General features: G+C 30.8%; 2 protein-coding genes across 2 annotated transcripts; both read left to right on the top strand.

Annotated features, from left to right (window-relative positions):
- The first annotated feature begins 264 nt into the window (after nucleotides 1-264).
- LOC140176634 (uncharacterized) lies at nucleotides 265-3,849 on the top strand. Its single transcript, XM_072208167.1, has 6 exons — nucleotides 265-472; nucleotides 584-765; nucleotides 889-1,100; nucleotides 1,558-1,850; nucleotides 2,004-2,151; nucleotides 3,555-3,849. The coding sequence occupies exons 1-6, from the start codon at nucleotides 265-267 to the stop codon at nucleotides 3,847-3,849; spliced, it is 1,338 nt and encodes a 445-aa protein (XP_072064268.1).
- Nucleotides 3,850-8,691: 4,842 nt separating this feature from the next.
- Nucleotides 8,692-15,582, top strand: LOC112726928 (VAN3-binding protein). Its single transcript, XM_025776502.2, has 7 exons — nucleotides 8,692-8,967; nucleotides 9,558-9,722; nucleotides 13,203-13,674; nucleotides 14,221-14,454; nucleotides 14,777-14,826; nucleotides 14,933-14,990; nucleotides 15,123-15,582. Exons 1-7 carry the CDS (start codon nucleotides 8,731-8,733, stop codon nucleotides 15,335-15,337), a joined length of 1,431 nt encoding a protein of 476 aa, XP_025632287.1. The 5' UTR covers nucleotides 8,692-8,730; the 3' UTR covers nucleotides 15,338-15,582.
- Nucleotides 15,583-19,163: the final 3,581 nt, after the last annotated feature.

Raw genomic sequence — 19,163 nt, forward strand, 5'->3', positions numbered from 1 at the left:
GATTACAAGGGTTGTCTGTGAGCTCGAGTAACAAGTATAGCTCTTATCTTGAGAATTTACAGTGTCTTATGGAAAAATATGACGAAATTCTAGTCTAAGAATAGATGATCTGGTTCCAGAATTCTAGATGCAATTGGCTGGAATTCAAAGACCGAAATACTAAATACTTTCATAGCACCACTCTCGCTAGAAAAAGAAATAAAGTTTCTCTCCCTTCAAGATGATAGTGGTAATTAGATTTCAAATAAGTCATGCTTAGAGAATATGGCTACTGAGTTTTATATTAAGCTTTATAATGATGACGATGTTGCTGTGAACTATATTCTCGAAAATGCTTTTCCTCCTCTAGATCATGGTTCAACAGCTATGTTGGATGCGCCTTTAACGGCGAGAGAGATCAAAGATTCCATTTTCAGCATGGGAAGAATGAAAGCGCCGAGGATCGATGGCCTCCAAGCCATCTTTTATCAAGGTAAATAGGATTTGGTTGGGCTTGATCTCTGCAGGTTGTTGTTTTGTATCTTTGAAGACCCCTTGAAAGTAGCTGAGATTAATGAAACATTGATCATCCTGATTTTAAAAGTTGCGCTAGCGACCAATCTCAAACAGATGCATCTGATAAGTCTGTGCAATATCTTTTACAAGGCTATGACTAAAATCTTTTCTACGAGATTAAGAAAAGTTATGGAGCATTTGGTTTCTCCTACACAATGCAGTTTTGTTCTTGGAAGAAATAGTTCGGACAATATCATCATTGATCAAGAGGTGATACATTCTATGAGGAATAAAAAATATTAGATAGCAATAAAGATCGATCTTGAGAAATCTTATGACAGACATAACTGGAGTTTCATCAGAAATACCCTGATTGATATTGGTTTTCCTTAGCACTTTGTCGAATTGGTTTGTGCTTGCATCACTACTCCAAGGATGAGACTTCTCTGGAATAGGGAGGTGCTCGAGGAATTTGCCCCCTCTAGAGGTATTCGCCAAGGAGACCTGATTTCTCCTTATATCTTTGTTCGATATATGAAGCATTTATCTCAACTAATCAATACAGCAGTTGGTCATGGGTTCTGGAAACCTATCCGTCTGAAGAAGTATAGTCCCAGCCTCTCCCATCTTTGCTTTGCGGATGATCTTATTCTTTTTGTGGAGGCTAATATGCAATAAGCTGACATTATCAATCGGGTGCTTGAAACTTTCTGTAACAATTTTGGTCATAAAGTTAATAATGAAAAGATTCTAATTTTTTCTCTCTCATAATGTGGGCAATAATGTTAGAGAAGATATTAGTGAAGCTCTCCACTTTACAAGAACGGATGAGTTAGGAAAATATCTTGGAGTTCCTATCCTTCACAACATAACATCAAACGACACCTTTAATGGGATAATTAGCATGCTCAATCTTCGGCTTAGTAGCTAGAAAGCCTCTTCTCAATCTCTAGCAGGACGAACTATCCTGGTGAAATCTGTCATTTCTTCTATTCCTAGTTATAATATACAAACTGCTAGTTTACCTATTGCTACTTGTAATGAGATTGATCGTAAATGCAGGAACTTTCTCTGGGAAAAGACAGATAACACGAAAAAGGTGCACCTGCTCAACTGGAGGGAGATCAACAATTCTAAAAATTTAGGAGGGTCAAGTATTCATCATGCTAAAGGCCTCAATCATGCCTTTATGATAAAGGCTGGGTGGGGTCATATTGAAAGGCCTGATGCTCTTCGAACTAAAGTCCTCCGCCCAAAGTATAAGTGCGGTAGTAATATTATACCAAGAATGGAAAGAAGAAGTTGTGAATCTAATCTGTGGAAGGGCATTTGCAAAGGGTGGAGTGATGTGGAACGTAATATAATATGGCGCATTAGAGATGGGTTTAGAATCAAATTATGGAAACATAGATGGCTGACAACCTTGGATAGCTTGGAAAATCATACAACTCAGGTAATAACTAGTTTGGAATTGGATGCCTCCCTGATGGACTTTTTGAATGTTTCAGGTGAATGGGATGGTGAGAAACTAAATGATTCTCTTCCGTTGGGTACAGTTCAGAAAATTATGGCTATGTCACCACCTTCACCTTGGAAGAATGTTGATCATATAGCTTGGAACCAAACTTCAGATAGAGCTTTTAGTCTTCAAACAACGTACCAAAGTATTATTAAGGATCCAGGAATGCCGAATCATACCTTCAATCTGATTTAGATTTGGAATAGGCCTAAGTGTGTCCGCACCTTCCTTTGGCTAGTGGCACAAGAGGCTATTCTCACTAATTCTGAACGAAGACGAAGACACACTACAAAAAAAACAATATTTGTAACAAAAAAAATTATTACAAAAAATCAAAATTTTGAAACAAAAGAATTTTGTAATAAAAAAAAGAGGCCGTTGCAGTATGTCCCGTTACAAAAAAATTTTGTAACAAAAAACGGAACTATTACAATTCATAGTGATATTTTCTAACAAATTTTTTTGATAAAAAAATTGAAATTTGTTACAAAAGTGACAACAAATTTAACAAATAAACTCTCTTTTATAACATTTTAGATTTGTGTTATAATATTTTGTTACAAAATACTACTTACTTTTGTAACATTTTTATTCTTAGTTACAAAAATAGATTCATTTTACAATATTTATTTAAATAATTGATATATCAATTAATTTTTTAAACGCGCTAACTCAACATTTGTTTGTATTTTTTAATTTTAATTATTTTTATTTATGTTTAATAATTAATTCTTTTAATTTAAAAAATTAATTTTTAGTCAACATTTAAGACTTGATTATTAGTAAAAATTACATATTAGTTTTATAAAAAATATAAAATAATATATACCATTTTTAAAAATTGATCATTTAATCTTTAATTTTTTATAAAAAATAATTAATTAATACAAATAATATTTTAAAAAAATAAATTTTTAAAACAAAATAAAATTATCTTAAAGATTTAATATTTTAAAATAATTTTTTTAGTTAGAAAAATTCATGTATTTTGTGACAAACAAATAATTTGTTACAAATAATATTGAATTTTATGACAAATTAATTTTTTGTTACAAAATAATTAGAGTTTTTGAAACAAATAGATATTTTGTTACAAAATATTTTAAACTTTTGCAACAACTTCATCTTTTGTTACAAAATATTATAAAATTTTGCAACAAAACACCGGTTCATTACAAAAACCAATATAATTTGTAACAAAAAAATCAAATCGTTACAAAATAACAAATAACTAATTTTTTGTAACAATTTTAAATTTCTTACAAAATGTTTGTTACAAATATTCTATTTTCTTGTAGTGACATATGACAAATTCATCCTTGTGCACCAGATTCAACCGTAATGAGAAAAGTGTTCTTCATGTCATTTGTGATTGCTATGTAGCCAAAGAAACTTGGCAGTTGTTGAATCCTCATATTTATAAGGACGACTTCTTGACTACTAATACAAAAGAGTGAATTAATACTAATCTATCTAAAGATTGGAGGTGGGCCTGCTTATTTGGGATTGTAATCTCTTCCTTGTGGTATTTTTGGAATAGGTGGATTTTTGAAGGCAAAACCAATGCTCTGAAAACTATGTATGACTCCATTCAAGCTCGCTGGGTGGAGATTGATAGGATCTGGAAAAATAACATCTACCGCAAAAAAGATTTCAATCTGACTGATGTCTTGATTCGGTGGCTTCCTCTGGCAGAAACAATGATTAAAATGAATGTGGATGTCTCCTTCTTTAGCCATAACAATAATGCTGCCTGTGGAAGAGTGTTTCGGGATCACTTGGACAGATTCGTTAAAGCTTTTGCTTGTAATTTGGGGAGTTGCTTTATTATGTAAGCAAAACTTTGGGCTATTGTCAAAGGGCTACAACTTGCTATAACTAATGGTTTGCAGAATATTTTGGTTAAATCTGATTTCCTGATGGTTTTGAGTTTTGTAAGAGAAGGGTACCCCAACTCCCACCCTTGTGCCCCTTATAGAAGATATTTAGATCCTAGAGAGTTGTGTTCAACATATCAACTGGAGACATACTCTGCGTGAAGCCAACTCAGTGGCTAACATTCTTGCAAAGAAAGGCCAAGAGATTATTCATGGCCTTCATGTGTTTGACTATTCCACTTCTGAAATAAAATCAGCGTTGCGTCTGGATGGAATAGGAAGCTTTAGACTAAGAGGATCAGGCTAGTCTTGGTTTTCCTTTATTAGGTGTCTGTGTTATTTTTCTTGCTTTTGCTCTGTTTTCTTTTGCTTTTTGGGGTCATTGACCCTTCTTTCTCACCAAAAAAGTAATAATAAAAATTAATATCCAAACCAATTAAGGATAAATACAATCAAATTTTATTCGATCAGATCAAATTACCTATTGAGAACAAGAACTAATATAATCAGTTCATATTGATTTTAATCGAATAATTGAGTTATCTATACTCGCTTATGCCCTTGGTATGAGAAGTAATAATAATCGCTTGGCTAACTCATACCTTGTGATATTATGTCTATTTTATTTAAGGTTTAATTATTCTGCAGGTCCCTATAATTTTTCTAAATTTTCAATTAGGTCTCTATAATTTTTTTCTTTTCAATTGGGTCCCTATACTATTTAATTTTTTTTCAATTAAGTCCCTACCGTTACAAAAATATCTAAAATAATGGATATTCTGTTAAAAATTTGAATATTCTAAGTTAAGTGTATTAAACTTAATTAGGACATCTGCATATTTTCTAAATTTCAAAATCACCATTTTTTTTTCCATCTTCAATGTTTTTTCAGTACCAATTCATTCAATAATATAATCATTTACCATTGTCCTGCTTCCACCACCAATCCCTACCAAAATCACCGCCATTACTGTCACTCTTCCTCTTCTTATTCCCACTCTCCACACTCATCACCCCGTCCGATAAGACGCTACCTTTCTCCAACCCCACCTTCGACGAAGTCCCCGCCACTGCCGGAGACGCATCTAAATCCAAAACCCTCATTGCCACAAAACTCTTCATCTTCTGATTCCTACTCGCCATACTCTCCACCACCGAACTATGATCACACTCTTCATCACCACTGCTCGCCACTACCATAACCACAACCGTGAACTTCCTCTTCTACCGCCACAATCCTAACCTCTTCCTTCACCTTGGCAAGCCCAAAATCTCCAATTTTAGCCCTAAACTCAGAATCTAACAAAATATTTCTCGGTTTAATGTCATTGTGAATCACTGGAGGGCCACAACAATGGTGCAAGTACACCAACCCTTTGGCCACCAAAATGACAACGTCGAAGCGCGTTTTCAAGATCATAAGCTTGGGACACTTGAGGTGCCATTTTTGGCCGTGCGTCGCGCACCATCGTTGTGTTGGGTGATTTTGCCGCTACAGACGTTGCCGTCTTCCTCAGTTGGTTCTGTTCCTCACCACGTACGATCACTGGCATTCAGAGCTCGTGTTCCACATTCAGAGCTCGTGTTCCACGTTCAGGTAGGTTGGTTCCTGAATTAGAAGCTCCAATTGCAAATATGAAATTGTTGTTGTGATTTGAATTTATCATGGTTTTGATGTCGAAGAGTTGCTCTCTTCCCGTCCGTTATCAGTGTTAGTTTCTAAATATTTTGATGTGGTATGAGTTCAGTTGGATGAATTGGAGAAGGGTTTCTGTTGAAATTTCCTGTAAAAAGTGCATACAAAGTTTAGAATTCTGTGAATTTAGTAGTAGAAATATAAATTATAATTAGAGGCCACTTATGGTAATAGAATTGAAGGCTATCTGTACTCTGATTGAATGCCTGTTGCAGGTTCTAATGCATACTAATTTCTTTTGTGCTGATGCTAGTTTTTGACTTTGTTATTATTGGGTGGAACTGTGTTGCACATGTTGTACTCCCCCATAAACTCCTTAAGTTTCTCCTTCACACTTTCCTTCAGCTTCGCCGCACCATCAACGGTGAAATTCACTTGAAAGCACGATCCCCATTCCTTCTACTATGTAGAAAGGGAGCTTGTTGGTAGAGGGAGGGTGGTGACGGAGGAAGAGGGTGAGGAGATAGTGGACGAGGTGGGGGGAATGGTGGAGGACAGTAAGGGTGAAAATTATAAATGTAGGTATGGATAAATAAGTAAATTCACACTTTTCCACCATTTTTTAGACGTTTAACGTCAATAAAGACTTAATTAAAAAAATTTAAATACTATAGGGACTCAATTAAAAAGAAAAAATATAGAGACTTAATTAAAAATTTAATAAAACTATAAAGACCTGCAGAATAATTAAATATTTATTTAATTATTAGGGCAATTTTCTTAAATAAATTAAGTGGAGAAAGAATTTACCCAATTAAACATTTCTAAATACCAAGACGCAAATGTATTTTTTCATAATTCTATAGAAACCGTTACTGGTAGTAGCGGATTAGGAGAGAACGTAAACCGCTGCTAGCAGCCGCGGTTTACGTGTATTGGTGGCATAACAGAAACCATTATACGTAGCAACGGTTTTTGTAGAACGTGGTTTGGCCATAAACCACTACAGGTAGTAGCAGTTTATGTGTATTGGGTGTTGAACGTAAATCGCTGGAGGCAGTAGCAGTTTACGTGGAGTGCCTAGCAAAACCGGTGTCCAGATCCCAGTTGTGCCTCTGCTGTCTGACCCCGAACAAAAACAACTCTATAAGCCTTAAGTACATGGACTTCACCAATGACGTCACTTGTAGATTCCTGGTTCCCTTCAAAACAGAGTTGACGCACTCAGATATGTTGGTTGTCATGTGACCATATGGCCTGCCGCCATCCTTGTGCTGTGTCCACCTCTCATACTCCATCCTATTTGCCTAATCACACATAGCCGGATTTTCTATTCTTATAATATCAAACCAATACTCAAACTCGGCCTCTGTCTTCACATAAGCAGCATTCACCAGCCACCTCCTTGTATCCTGCCCCCTTGAAGCTGAGAGCAAAATTGGCGGTAACATGCCGGATACAAAATGCTCGATAAGCATGAGAAAGTTGCCAACCACTATCAGGTGCCTCTAGTGCCACCTTGATGCCGTTGTGCCTGTCAGAGATCACCAAAATGTCCGATTGTGGAGTCACATGTCTTCTCAGGTTGGGTAGAAAGTATGCCCAAGACTCTGCAGTTTCTCCCTCCACAAGTGCAAATGCAATAGGCAAGATGTTCGAGTTTCTGTCTTGAGCAATAGCTAACAACAATGCCTCCATACTTGCCATACAAGTGCGTACCATCGATGCGGACTAGTGGTTTAAAGTGTTGAAAGGCCTCAATACAGGGAGAAAATGTCTAGAAGAGACGATGAAAGTAGACAGTCGATTCATCAACCTGATCACCCACTCTAACCGGAGAGGTCTTCAGAAGAGCTATCGTACCCTCCATGGTGGATGTCACCCCAAGGATCCAACGGGGCAACTCGCTATAAGACTCTTCCCAGTCCCCGTAGATTTGTGCTACTGCCTTCTGCTTCGCCATCCAAACCTTCCTATAACTAGGCATGAAACCATAGGTGACCTCAATTGCTTCCTGCAACACCTTAATCGTAACCGACGCATCCGCCCTGACCAACGAAAAAATTCTCGCACAAATGACATGATAATCAAGCTATTTGTGGTCGCTAGATATGGATGTGGCCAAACACGTGTGCGTTTCGTTGTACCTCCTAACTTCCCAAGTGCTCTTCCGTTGCCGCAGTGCGATACGAATCATCCACGTGCACCCTTTTCCAAACTCCTTACATTTTCCTTGGTATTTGAGATGGTCCGACTTCATCACCCTGTACTCAACTCCACGTCAGATACTGTAATCCTTCACACTTAGCACGGCTTCCTCCTTACTCTGGAAAGATTGGCCAATCTGAAATTCCATTAGAGCGGTTGCATCGTGCAGACCCTGACCCGCATAGGTTGCCCCGACCTCCTATTGTTCGCCTATGGCTTCCAAGTTCAACGCTGACAAGTGTGGAGGATATTGTTGTGTGCCGGAACCCGATGCTCCTTGGGAATCTTATAGAACAATTTTTTAACCCACTTTGTCCCACACACACCCAACGCCGGATAAAAAGACTAAGTGGTTCCTTGTCCGTAAATTTAACACTGTGTCTTTTTCTTTTTTGAATTTTCGCAGAGCAAAGCACCAGAGCCAGAAAACTCTCCTCACACTCTTCTCCGCTACTACCACTAGAAAATGTGTAATTGGGTAAATTCTTTTTTCACAGAGACTCGAACCCACAATTTTTTAGATGAGTATGGAGAGATTATGTCATTTGAGTTATAGCTCATTGGCTAGTAATTGAATATCTTGATCGGAGTTAATAGTTAAATTAAATGTAACCACCATAATTTAAAAAATTTGACTGAATAAATTCATTCAACCAAATGAATAGAAAATCGATCATTTGATCGGTCAAGTTAAAAAAATATTAATTATAAAAAAAATTATCGAATTAGTTAAGTCGGTTTTATCTTTTATTAAAAAATTATATTTATTTATATAAAATATATTATTTTAATAAATATTTACATCAAAATTAAATTTTTAAATAATTGAACCTCTAAATTTTTTGGTTTAATAACATATTAATAACTATGCTCTTAATCCCTCAAAAAAAAAAAAAAATCCCACCATATATATATAGATGTATGTAAACAACACATCCCATAAGAAGTGAGTTAGATTTGAAAAGGCCAAAAAAGTGTGATACTACTATCCTTCCATGGAATCCAATTCAAGAATAATGAAAAATAATGAGTTGCATGGAAATGGCAGTAGTTCTTCCATGCCTGAGAGTCCTCTTCTTCCTCCTCCTCCTCCTCCTCAAGAACATGATGCTTCATCATCAACCATGTCTCCAGAGAATAATAATAATAATAATAATGAGTTCTCTTTTTCTTACTCTGCCACTTCACAACAGCTTCTCCTTGACTGCATTTTCTCACAGTCCACTAGACAGGTTCTTTTCTTTTTTTTCATTAACTTTAATTTCTTCCCTATTAGAATATTCTCTGAAAAAAAAAATCATGAAATTTATATGTAACATACTAACATTCACATCGTAGGGGGTTATTTACTTTTTATGTTCTTTAAGATTGTTTTAGGATTCTGTTTTTCACAAAGATATCTAGAGACAGAATCAGATATGAATATCTTCTGTTGCTAACTTAGGAAGTATATATATATATATATATATATATATATATATATATATATATATATATATAAAAACTATTTAAGGGATACAAAAAATTTGTATTTCTATCTTTACAGCTACTAAATTTATATCATAAATTATATTTAGGTAAAACTCAGGATGAAGTTAATAGTGTTGATAGTTGATAGTTGATAATCATAGTACTTTAGCCAAATTTATCTAATTATCTAATATTCTCAATTATCAACTTTAGATAAAGACAACTACATTTAACATGAGATTTTTCTCTAGAAAGAAAAAAATAGCTGCATTAACTTTGATATGCATATTAGCTACTCCTTTTTCAGTTATTTTATGTTTCAAGTTCATATATATTTGAATGTATCTAACAGGAATTAGTGTCACCACCATTAACATCAGGAAGAGTCTCACTTGATCATGAAGCAGTGAATAATAATAATAATAATAACAATAATGGTGGTGGCTCCCAAACAGGAACAGATGATAGTCCACCAATTTCTCCTTCTCAGGATGAGTATGATGATGATCTTCTTAAGGTACTCTCTTTCTCTCTCTCTCTCTCTCTCTAGTGCATGGTGGGGCCCATGATGAGGAACAAGCAGGTTGGTTAGGCACTGATGAGGTGAAAGTGAAAGTGAAAGTGACTATATTTTTGCAGTGAAAAGTGGTTTTCTTTCACAGCTGCAATAGTGTTCTATCAATCTATGTTCCAATTAACTTTGTCAAAATACGTTGGATTTCTTCTATATCAATCTACCAAATTAACATGCTAGTGTATCATGTATTAGAGTAATTTATTCAAGGAAAAGTATAAATAACAAACAATATTTTTTAACAATGTGTGAATAATGTGAATTAATAGGATTAAAAAAATAAATTTAATTAATTACATTAAATTAAGGTGTAGTGTATTTTTATTTGATTGATGGTTGTTCATATTATTTGTTTACTTAGCACTCCCTTTTATTTAATGCCATGGATTTGAATTATAAAAAGGTAACATCTATCATAATTTGAATTTATACTCTCAGATTATCTTAATTAGAATATGATACACTGATTCCAAGTTTCATTAATATGAATAATCATAACGTTAAAGTCTAATTTTAATTTTATTTTGAGTCCTGTAAATAATATAAAAATATTTGTGAGATTATATATCATAAATAATAATTTATAATTAAAAATAAAATTTATTATTTTAATATTTAGTTTTAATCAGTTAAAATTTTATATTATTTTTAATTATTTGATCAACATAATTATGCGAATGATAAAATTTTATTGACTTTTTATCAATGTGATATTGTATCTCTAAAGTGATGTTAGTTTTATTTTATCAATTAATTTTAATATAAATTTTAATTTTAAATCAATTTACTTCTTGAAAATATCAAAATAATACTATACTCTAAAAATATTATATTAGAGATGCTCTTATTATTATTATTATTATTATTATTATTATTATTATTATTATTATTATATAACAAGAGTCTTCATAGATTTATAGTATGTAATATAAATAAATTAGAGGCTTTATTTGCTCTTGGATGAAGCATAACACAGTAAACATTATGGGTTAAGAGGGTAACAAGTTAGAGAAGTATTACAAAGAAAAATGCATAAAAATATATAAAAAGTTTTACAAATTAAATATTATTTTTATGCATTTTTCTTTGTAAGTTATTCGAAGAAAGAGAAATGATATCTATATTATTCTTTGTGCATACTTCTTTTTATATATTTTTTTCATGGTATAAAAGATAAACTCTTATTTTCTTTCACTTTTTTTTATTAATTATTTTTAATTTAAAAAATAAAAAATATACACAAAAATAATATAACGTAAAAAGAATAATAAAAATATAAAAAATATATATACAAGAAAAAAACTTGAAAGACCCAAATGATTCACCATTCTAAGTGCTACACATACACATACTTCATTAATTGTATATCTGGATAAAGTGACATATCAAACATTCAAAACATAATTATTTACAAGGGTTTGTGATAACAAGGTTCGTTAAGGTTACTTTTATTAACACAATTTAATTAAAATTTAATTTTTTTTAGTAAATTAATAACATATATATTAAAAACTTAAATGTTTTAATTTTATATTAACATTGGTCACAATCAATAAATTAATGAGAAATTATAAAATCAGGTCAAATGTCATATTTTAATCTAAAAAATACAATAAATATATGAATTTGTTTAGATGTATAAATTTTATTTATGTTTAATTTTTTTGTTAATTTTATAGTTTTACTAAATTTGTAATTAGATTTTTATATTTTTTTTTCTTTTTAGTTGGATCTCTATACATACTATTTTTTTTTATATAATTAGGTCTTTATTAGTATAAAAAATATTAGAGTTAATAGAATATTTTTTTACAAATTGAAAGTATCCATATTTAAGAGCTTAATTAGTTTGTTAACTATTTTTTTTTTGAAAGAATATTCTATTAATTTTAATATTTTTTATACAGAAAAAAACCAATTATAAAATTAAAAATAATGTAAAAATTTAATTAAAAAATTTATAAAAATCTTTATAAATTAATAAATCTGTAAAAACTAATAAAATAATTAAATTTTTTATTTATTAATGAATATGAAACTTCAAAACTTACATTAACTTCCAATTAGCCTAGTCCTATTGAAATAGGGCAATGATACACATTGGTTTTCTAAGTCAGCATGCTTTCATAACAGGACAAAGAGATTGAATGTCTAATGTACCTTAGTTTCCACATTCTCCTTTTGACATTTCTTTCTTTGTAAGGCATTAAAAGTCAAATTTGGCCTTTCACTAGAAAGAACAGAGCTAAGAAACAATGAAATTATGAAATTATGAGACATTGAAACTAATAAAAATTTAACACCGACATAGAAACAATGAAGAAAAGACATTGCTACTGACTTATTTGTCACAACCATCAATTCTGTTGTCAGTATTTTTATTTTCAAACTTATAAATGTTTAGAAAAGGATATGTTTGGTTTCATTGGGATATCGTGATTTTATCACACAAGAGGGTAAATTATTTTAACTCAAACATGATTTTACCAGAATATGTTAAGTTATGTGATAAACCAAACTATGGTTTAAGCTATGACTCAAGTTTAAAATCTACCAAGTTTAACTCAATGCAAAATGCACTAAGATAACCAAGAATCTCAGCTAATTCAGTGATGTGTATTCAATAGAAATAGTGAACAGTGAACAATGAAGCACACCAACAATTTAGACTTTCAAAAATATTATATTCACAATTTTTTTTTTCAGATTTCAGATTTCAGATAATCAATGTAATAATAATTTAATCTTTAAAAAGTTAATATTTCAATATTTTTAGTACTAAAAATATTTGAAAAATAACTAATAGAAGTAGAATTTATTATTGAAATACTGTTTCAGAGAATAGAATTGAGATTGGAAGACTGAGATTTAGTATTGTATTTAATGATTAGAGACTAAAATTAAAATTTTAATTTTAGAACACAAAATTTCAGTCTTTTCATTATCTCCAGAAAATGAGGACACATGTAACTAAAATTTTTGAAAATAGAAACTGAAATTTTAATAATATTTCTTTTAAAAAATATCTCTATTTAATTTTTTAAATTTTAAATTTATTTCTCAATTTTTATATTTATTTTAAACTAATATAATTTTAAGACATAATTCAGTTCAGTATATTTTACACTAAATATAATCTTAAAATTAAACTTCAATTTTCTAATATCCATCTCTCATCTCAATCTCCCTTTTAAATGCAGCATTAGAAATTTATTTATCAATATTTTAATCTTTTTAGAATAAGTAGTTTAGTCTATTAAATGTAAGAAGTTATACTAACATTAAATTATGTCAGTGCATGAACATTTTCCAAACTATATGTTAACACAAAAACAAGCACACAATCAATGCAATAATAATGATGAATAATCCAAAGACCAATGACGCTAACAAGCTTCCATCTATTTATTTATATCATTGCAGTTCTTTAGAGCCAACAATTCAATTCACCCTCTATTCAATGGTGGAAGAGCCATCATGAATTCTTCTTCTACCTGCATTAATGGCAATACAACTCCACCATGCTCATCATCATCATCATCAGGGCCTAAAACAGTTGGAAAATGGTTAAAGGAAAGAAGAGAGAAAAAGAAAGAAGAAAACAGAACACACAATGCTCAACTCCATGCATCCATATCTGTTGCCGCGGTAGCAGCCGCAGTTGCAGCTGTTACGGCCGCGACTGCGACCTTGTCCGCGAGCAACAGGGAGGATGAGAAGATGGGAAAGATAGACATGGCTGTGGCCTCAGCAGCAACATTGGTTGCTGCTCAGTGTGTTGAGGCTGCAGAATCAATGGGGGCTGAAAGGGAACATCTTGCTTCAGTGATTGGTTCTGCTGTTAATGTCAAATCTGATGATGATATCAATACTCTTACAGCTGCTGCTGCCACAGGTTGAATTCTAGAAACTTCTTTTCTATTATTTTTTACTATTTTCACTTTTTTTCTTTATAAAATACTAAAAATGAATTTTATTATTTTTCTTTATAAAATTTAAAAATAGATAAAACATTGAAAAGTTTAAACAAGTAACCAAACGTGTCCGTTAAGAGTCACCAAAAAAAAAAAAAACGTGTCCGTTAAGTCATGTTTGCTTAGTTTTGATTTCAGAAGAAAAAATTATGCTTACATACAATTGTTTTGATATAAAGTTAATAACTAAAAATCATTAGATAATAATTTATTCAAAAACGTTAAATTATTTAATAATTCTCCACTATCAATTTTGTATAAAAACAACAATATGTAAACCTCCACTAAAAAATAAAAAAAAAATTTTAAAACGTAAAATGAGTTACAATATATAATTCATATAAATGAATACTCCAATGAAAATTCTATTCATGTATTTTTGTCCTCCAAAATAAACAAAGATTGTGACACACTTTGTCTCCTTGTATTGGAAATGTGGAAATATTAATGGCCATATTGATATGCAGCTCTAAGAGGCGCAGCAACCTTGAAAGCAAGAGCATTGAAGGAGGTTTGGAATATCACCTCAGTGGCACCATTAGAGAGAGGCTTTGGGATTGGAATTTGTGGTGGTAAAGCAAGTTATAGTACTTCAAGCACAAGTGATAGTGGTGAGTTCATTAATGGAGAAAATTTTCTTGGTGTTTGCACCTTAGAGCTCCTTGCTAAGGGCACTGAATTGCTCAAACGAACTCGAAAAGGTACCAACGAACTATCACCAATCTAAGCCTTAATCGCGAGCTTTTATTTTAGAAAAAAAAAAAAGAAAAAAGAGTTTAAAGTGTAAAATGTACTAAAAATTTATGCTTTAAACCTTTCGTTTTCTTTTCTTCTAAAATAAAAATTTTAAAACTTGGTTTCCAAGTTTTGATTTCGGAGGGAAGAAAATGTTTAAAAATGTAGATTAGACTAATATTTAAACTTCAAATCCTTCGTTTTCTTCCGAAAATCAAAACTCGTAAACACAACCCTAAGGATTAATTAAGCACTAGCTCTTGAGTATGTTTTTTTTTTTTTTTGTAGGTGATCTTCACTGGAAAATAGTTTCTGTTTACATGCATAGAACAGGCCAGGTAACTTATTAAACCTTTTTCTTTTAAATAAATCAAAGAAAATGGGGTTGGATATCTACATGTTCTTTTCAGTTTTAATTCATCACTTTGCTTGTAACCATTTTAGGTTATGTTGAAGATGAAGAGCAAACATGTTGCTGGAACCATTACCAAGAAGAAAAAGCGTAAGCAAAATTTATTTGCATTATAGAGACTTTTAGTACGAATTTAAACTACAGAGACCTAACTAAAAATTTAATAATGTAACTAGAGTAAGTAAATAAACCTAATATATTTTTTCCTCTTAAAATTTGTAGATGTTGTGTTGGATGTGTGCACAAATTTAGCAGCATGGCCAGGGAGACATCTATTTGATGATGAAGAGAAAAGAAAGTACTTTGGATTGAAGACAGAATCAAGAGGGATTGTGGAGTTTGAATGCAGAAACCAAAGAGAATATGATATGTGGACTCAAGGTGTTTCTAGACTTCTATCCATTGTTGCAGAGAGACAAAACAAAAATGGGATTTGATTTGATTTGTTTTCATCATCTATCTAAGATATTCTATAGCTACCTCTAATTCAAGCTATGTGTATTTAACTTGAATATCTAGGGAATCAAATCTTTGACCCTTTTAGCTTAACTCTTGTTTTGTTATGGTAACTACTAGCTTAAGTTTTCTAGTTCTAAGCACAACACTAGTGAGTAGTGACCTTGTATTGGTGAATTGGAGAATATTCAATCCTTTGCAAATTTAACTGGAGACTTGAAGCATGGCACCAATTCATACAAGTTAAGTTAACTAACATGATTTCTTTCCTTCTAAGAAATCAATAGATTCAATATAGCTTGTGCTCCTCTGTGCCTCTAATGTCTCTGCTGTTATGAAGAATAGATTAGAACAGTAGTAAGTTGGTAAATGCTTTCATTCATAAAGGAAGAAAAAGAGGAAGGAGAAGAATAAGAAAAAGAAGAATAGATAATGTTGTCTTCATAAGGAGTTATTAGTCTCAATTGAACATTTTGACGAGGGAATTAGAGGAGTGCTAGGGTAGCATTTTTGTTAAATTCTGGGCAGCACGTAATCATCAAAAGGAAATTGAATAATTCTACACCATTAGATGCAATCTCACACCATTAAAAACATCATTGATGGCTAATTGATAGCTAAAAACCACAAAATCTGCTGGCCCCCTAGACTATAGGTAGACAATGAAAAAACTAGACAATGTGAACAATGGATATACCGGATGTTCATTTCACTAGGTGTGCAGATAGTTATTTTAATATTAAGATTTAGGTAGGTAATGTAGATGTGTAGTGTGTTTTTATTTTATTGGTGGTTGTTCGTGTTGTTCAAAAAAATCATTGCTTACCTAGCATAATCCTTTGTGTAAATTCAATAGTTGAGTGACACGTGAGTATCTAATAGTAAATCTAATAGATTTAAATAGGGCTTAACATGGTTTGGTTAATCAAAAAATTAAATCTGTTTTCTGGTTAATAAAAAATTTAATTTTAGTTAATAGTGAATCTAATACTAAATTTAACTAGGGCTGAACATAATTTGGTTAATCCAAAAATTAAATCTGTTTTTTAGTTAATCAAAAATTTAATTTTAGTTAATCAACCAAATTGGTTATATATAATAAAATTAGTTATTAATTGGTTATAAAATTTAAAAGTTAGTTTTAATCAGTTATAAAAATAAAAACCAATTTTAAAAAATAACTGGTTTTGAATAGAAAAATTGGTTTTTAAAAAATAAAATCGGTTTTTGGACTAAAAACTCGATTTTAAAAAAAAAAACATTTTTTTAAATTAAATTTTTAATCTAAAAATTAAAATTAAAATTTTTTAAAATTTTATTTTGATTTTGGTTAATCGGTTAAAAATTGATTTTTTTAATTTAATTTTGGTTAATTAATTTTAAAAAATATAGATATAATTTTTAAAATTATTTTGTTAAATTAATTAATTAAAATGTAATTATAATTTTTTAACCGATTAATTATATTTTGATTTTTTTAATATACATCTCTAAATTTAACAAAAAGATCTAATTATCTAACAAAAATAATGATTAAAGATCAAATTGTTATTTTTTAATCATAAAAAATTGGATTGTTTTTTCGTAAAATAAACCGGAATTGGGATTGAGTTTAACTCTTTTTTTTTTTTTCTTTTGACGAAACAGACTCACAACAAAGGTCTAACATAAGGCCAGGTCTCTAAAATAAGTCATGCCAGGCTAAAAAGTAGAGCCTCTAACAATAATGGGACAAAAGTTAGGCCAATCAAAATTTTTTTCTTATAAAAAATAAAAAAGGCATAGTCTAGCCTGGCCTTTTAAATTGTGTTAGCCTAATAATAACATAGGGGTTGATCAGTTGAATGAATGATACCTAAATCTCTTTACCCTTATAGTCATATACATAACTATAGTTAGGGCTCTCTTTGAACTTAGTTTTTTATTTTTTATTTTATTAATATGTATAAAATTTAGAATGGTTGAATTTTATACTTATTTAAAAAAATTTTATTTTTCTACAGGTAGAGTCGGATAGGGTAGGATAGAGTTTAGAATTTTAGGGTGCGAGTAGAGTTAGGATTGAAAAATTTTTAACTTACTAGTAGGGTAAGGTAAAGTTTTAAGAAAATTTTTAACCCACAGATAGAGTTAAGGTAGAGTTTAAACCCTATCCTACCTTACCCGTTGCCAGCTCAAGAGATTTTAAGATTATATATTTTTAAATTTTGACAACCTTTAATTTTTTTATGAATGACACTTATTTGTTAGATGTATTTTTTCGTATTAATCTTATTAAATATGAGAACTACTTTATCATATATTTTGTGGGTCTATGTTGTTGTAATTTTTTTAACAGAAGAAAAATCTCTAAATAAAATATTTAAAAAATAAAACTAATATAATTTATCATTCAATTTTCAAAAAATGCTAAAAAATACCTTAAATTTAATGTGGTAAAATAATTTTTAATGTATTCAAAATATGAATTAATTAGACAAAATCATGCCTTTTATAAATAAATTATAAAATATTAGGTAAATAGATTATTTTTATAATTAAGTTGAACCAATTTTTTTTTCTTCTTATGCCTCTTTTTCTTTTTTTTTAACTAAAATTTCAATCCCTTAATTTGACTAAACTAACTTAGATGAACTTAATTATTCAAATAATTTGATCATATAACATCACCATTTATGAAATACAAAAACAAGGATATATATATATATATATATATATATATATATTAAATTTTTATTTTATTTTTATTTAATAATAATTATATATATCATAAAAAAGTAATTTATTTTTTATTTTAAAAAGAGTTGAATAGTATATATATAGTTTTTCTACTCTCTTTTTTAAATCTATAATAATTAATAATTAAAACTAGAGTCCCACTAAGGAGTTAATGTGGTATTTATATAATGTGTACAATAGGCTGTTTATTTAGTCCAATATGAGTTAAAAATGAAAATTATTCACGCAATAATAAATTTAAAAACTCTTATTCAATTATTTCACATCAAATTTCAAATTTCAAATTCTCCAATTTTAAATTTCAAATTTTTAAAAAATTCAGTTAGTTATTTCAAAAAAATAGCCATTTGAAATTCTTCAATACTCTCTTCTTTTTTAACCGGCGGCCGCCCAACCTTCATCAATAATCATCCCATTTCACCATCGCTACTTGGCTTGCCACACGCCACTCACTCTTAATAAAAATAACCATCTACTTACGGATAAAAATAATAATCCGCATACCTAATAAATTGAACATCTAACATATTTTAATTATATATAATTAAACTCAATCCAATTAAAATAATTATCTACATAAAAATAAAATAACCATCCGCATACCTACTAAAATGACCATCCTAAATTGACCATTAAAATAGAAGAAGATGATGAATAAACAGAAGAAACTACTATTGTAGTGAAACATAATTTTAAATGACTAGTCATGACAAAAGTGGCACTGAAGTATACGGCTCAAATCATGAAAGAAGCTAATCATGTTTAGATCCAAAGAAGAAAAAGAGCATGGTGGTATCATCGGTGAGAAAGAGTTTAAAGGAATGGGTGAAAGCGAAGCCAGTTCAGAAAAGAGACACGGAAACAGCGGCAGCAACGTTCGTCGGAGGGCGAGGCGCATCGGGTTGACCGGCGGAGATGAAAACGGTGTCGGTGGGGAGGATGCAGTGGCCTTAGTATGGCCGACAAGAAATGGCCGACAAGAAATTCAGTGATGCGATGTGAGAATCGGAAAAGATGACGGTGAGTTTTAGACGTGTATTGAAAGTTATGGTAAGATTAAAAATAACT

Source organism: Arachis hypogaea, chromosome 12 (genome assembly GCF_003086295.3).
Source record: "Arachis hypogaea cultivar Tifrunner chromosome 12, arahy.Tifrunner.gnm2.J5K5, whole genome shotgun sequence".
Classification (NCBI taxonomy): domain Eukaryota; kingdom Viridiplantae; phylum Streptophyta; class Magnoliopsida; order Fabales; family Fabaceae; genus Arachis; species Arachis hypogaea.

Coding starts and splice junctions, on each gene's coding strand:
- LOC140176634 (XM_072208167.1), top strand. CDS start 265: ATGGCTACTGAGTTTTATATTAAGCTTTATAATGATGACGATGTTGCT. Junction 473..583: donor CCAAGCCATCTTTTATCAAG/GTAAATAGGATT, acceptor TGATTTTAAAAG/TTGCGCTAGCGACCAATCTC. Junction 766..888: donor ATATCATCATTGATCAAGAG/GTGATACATTCT, acceptor GGTTTTCCTTAG/CACTTTGTCGAATTGGTTTG.
- LOC112726928 (XM_025776502.2), top strand. CDS start 8,731: ATGGAATCCAATTCAAGAATAATGAAAAATAATGAGTTGCATGGAAAT. Junction 9,723..13,202: donor ATGATGATGATCTTCTTAAG/GTACTCTCTTTC, acceptor ATATCATTGCAG/TTCTTTAGAGCCAACAATTC. Junction 14,455..14,776: donor GCTCAAACGAACTCGAAAAG/GTACCAACGAAC, acceptor TTTTTTTTGTAG/GTGATCTTCACTGGAAAATA.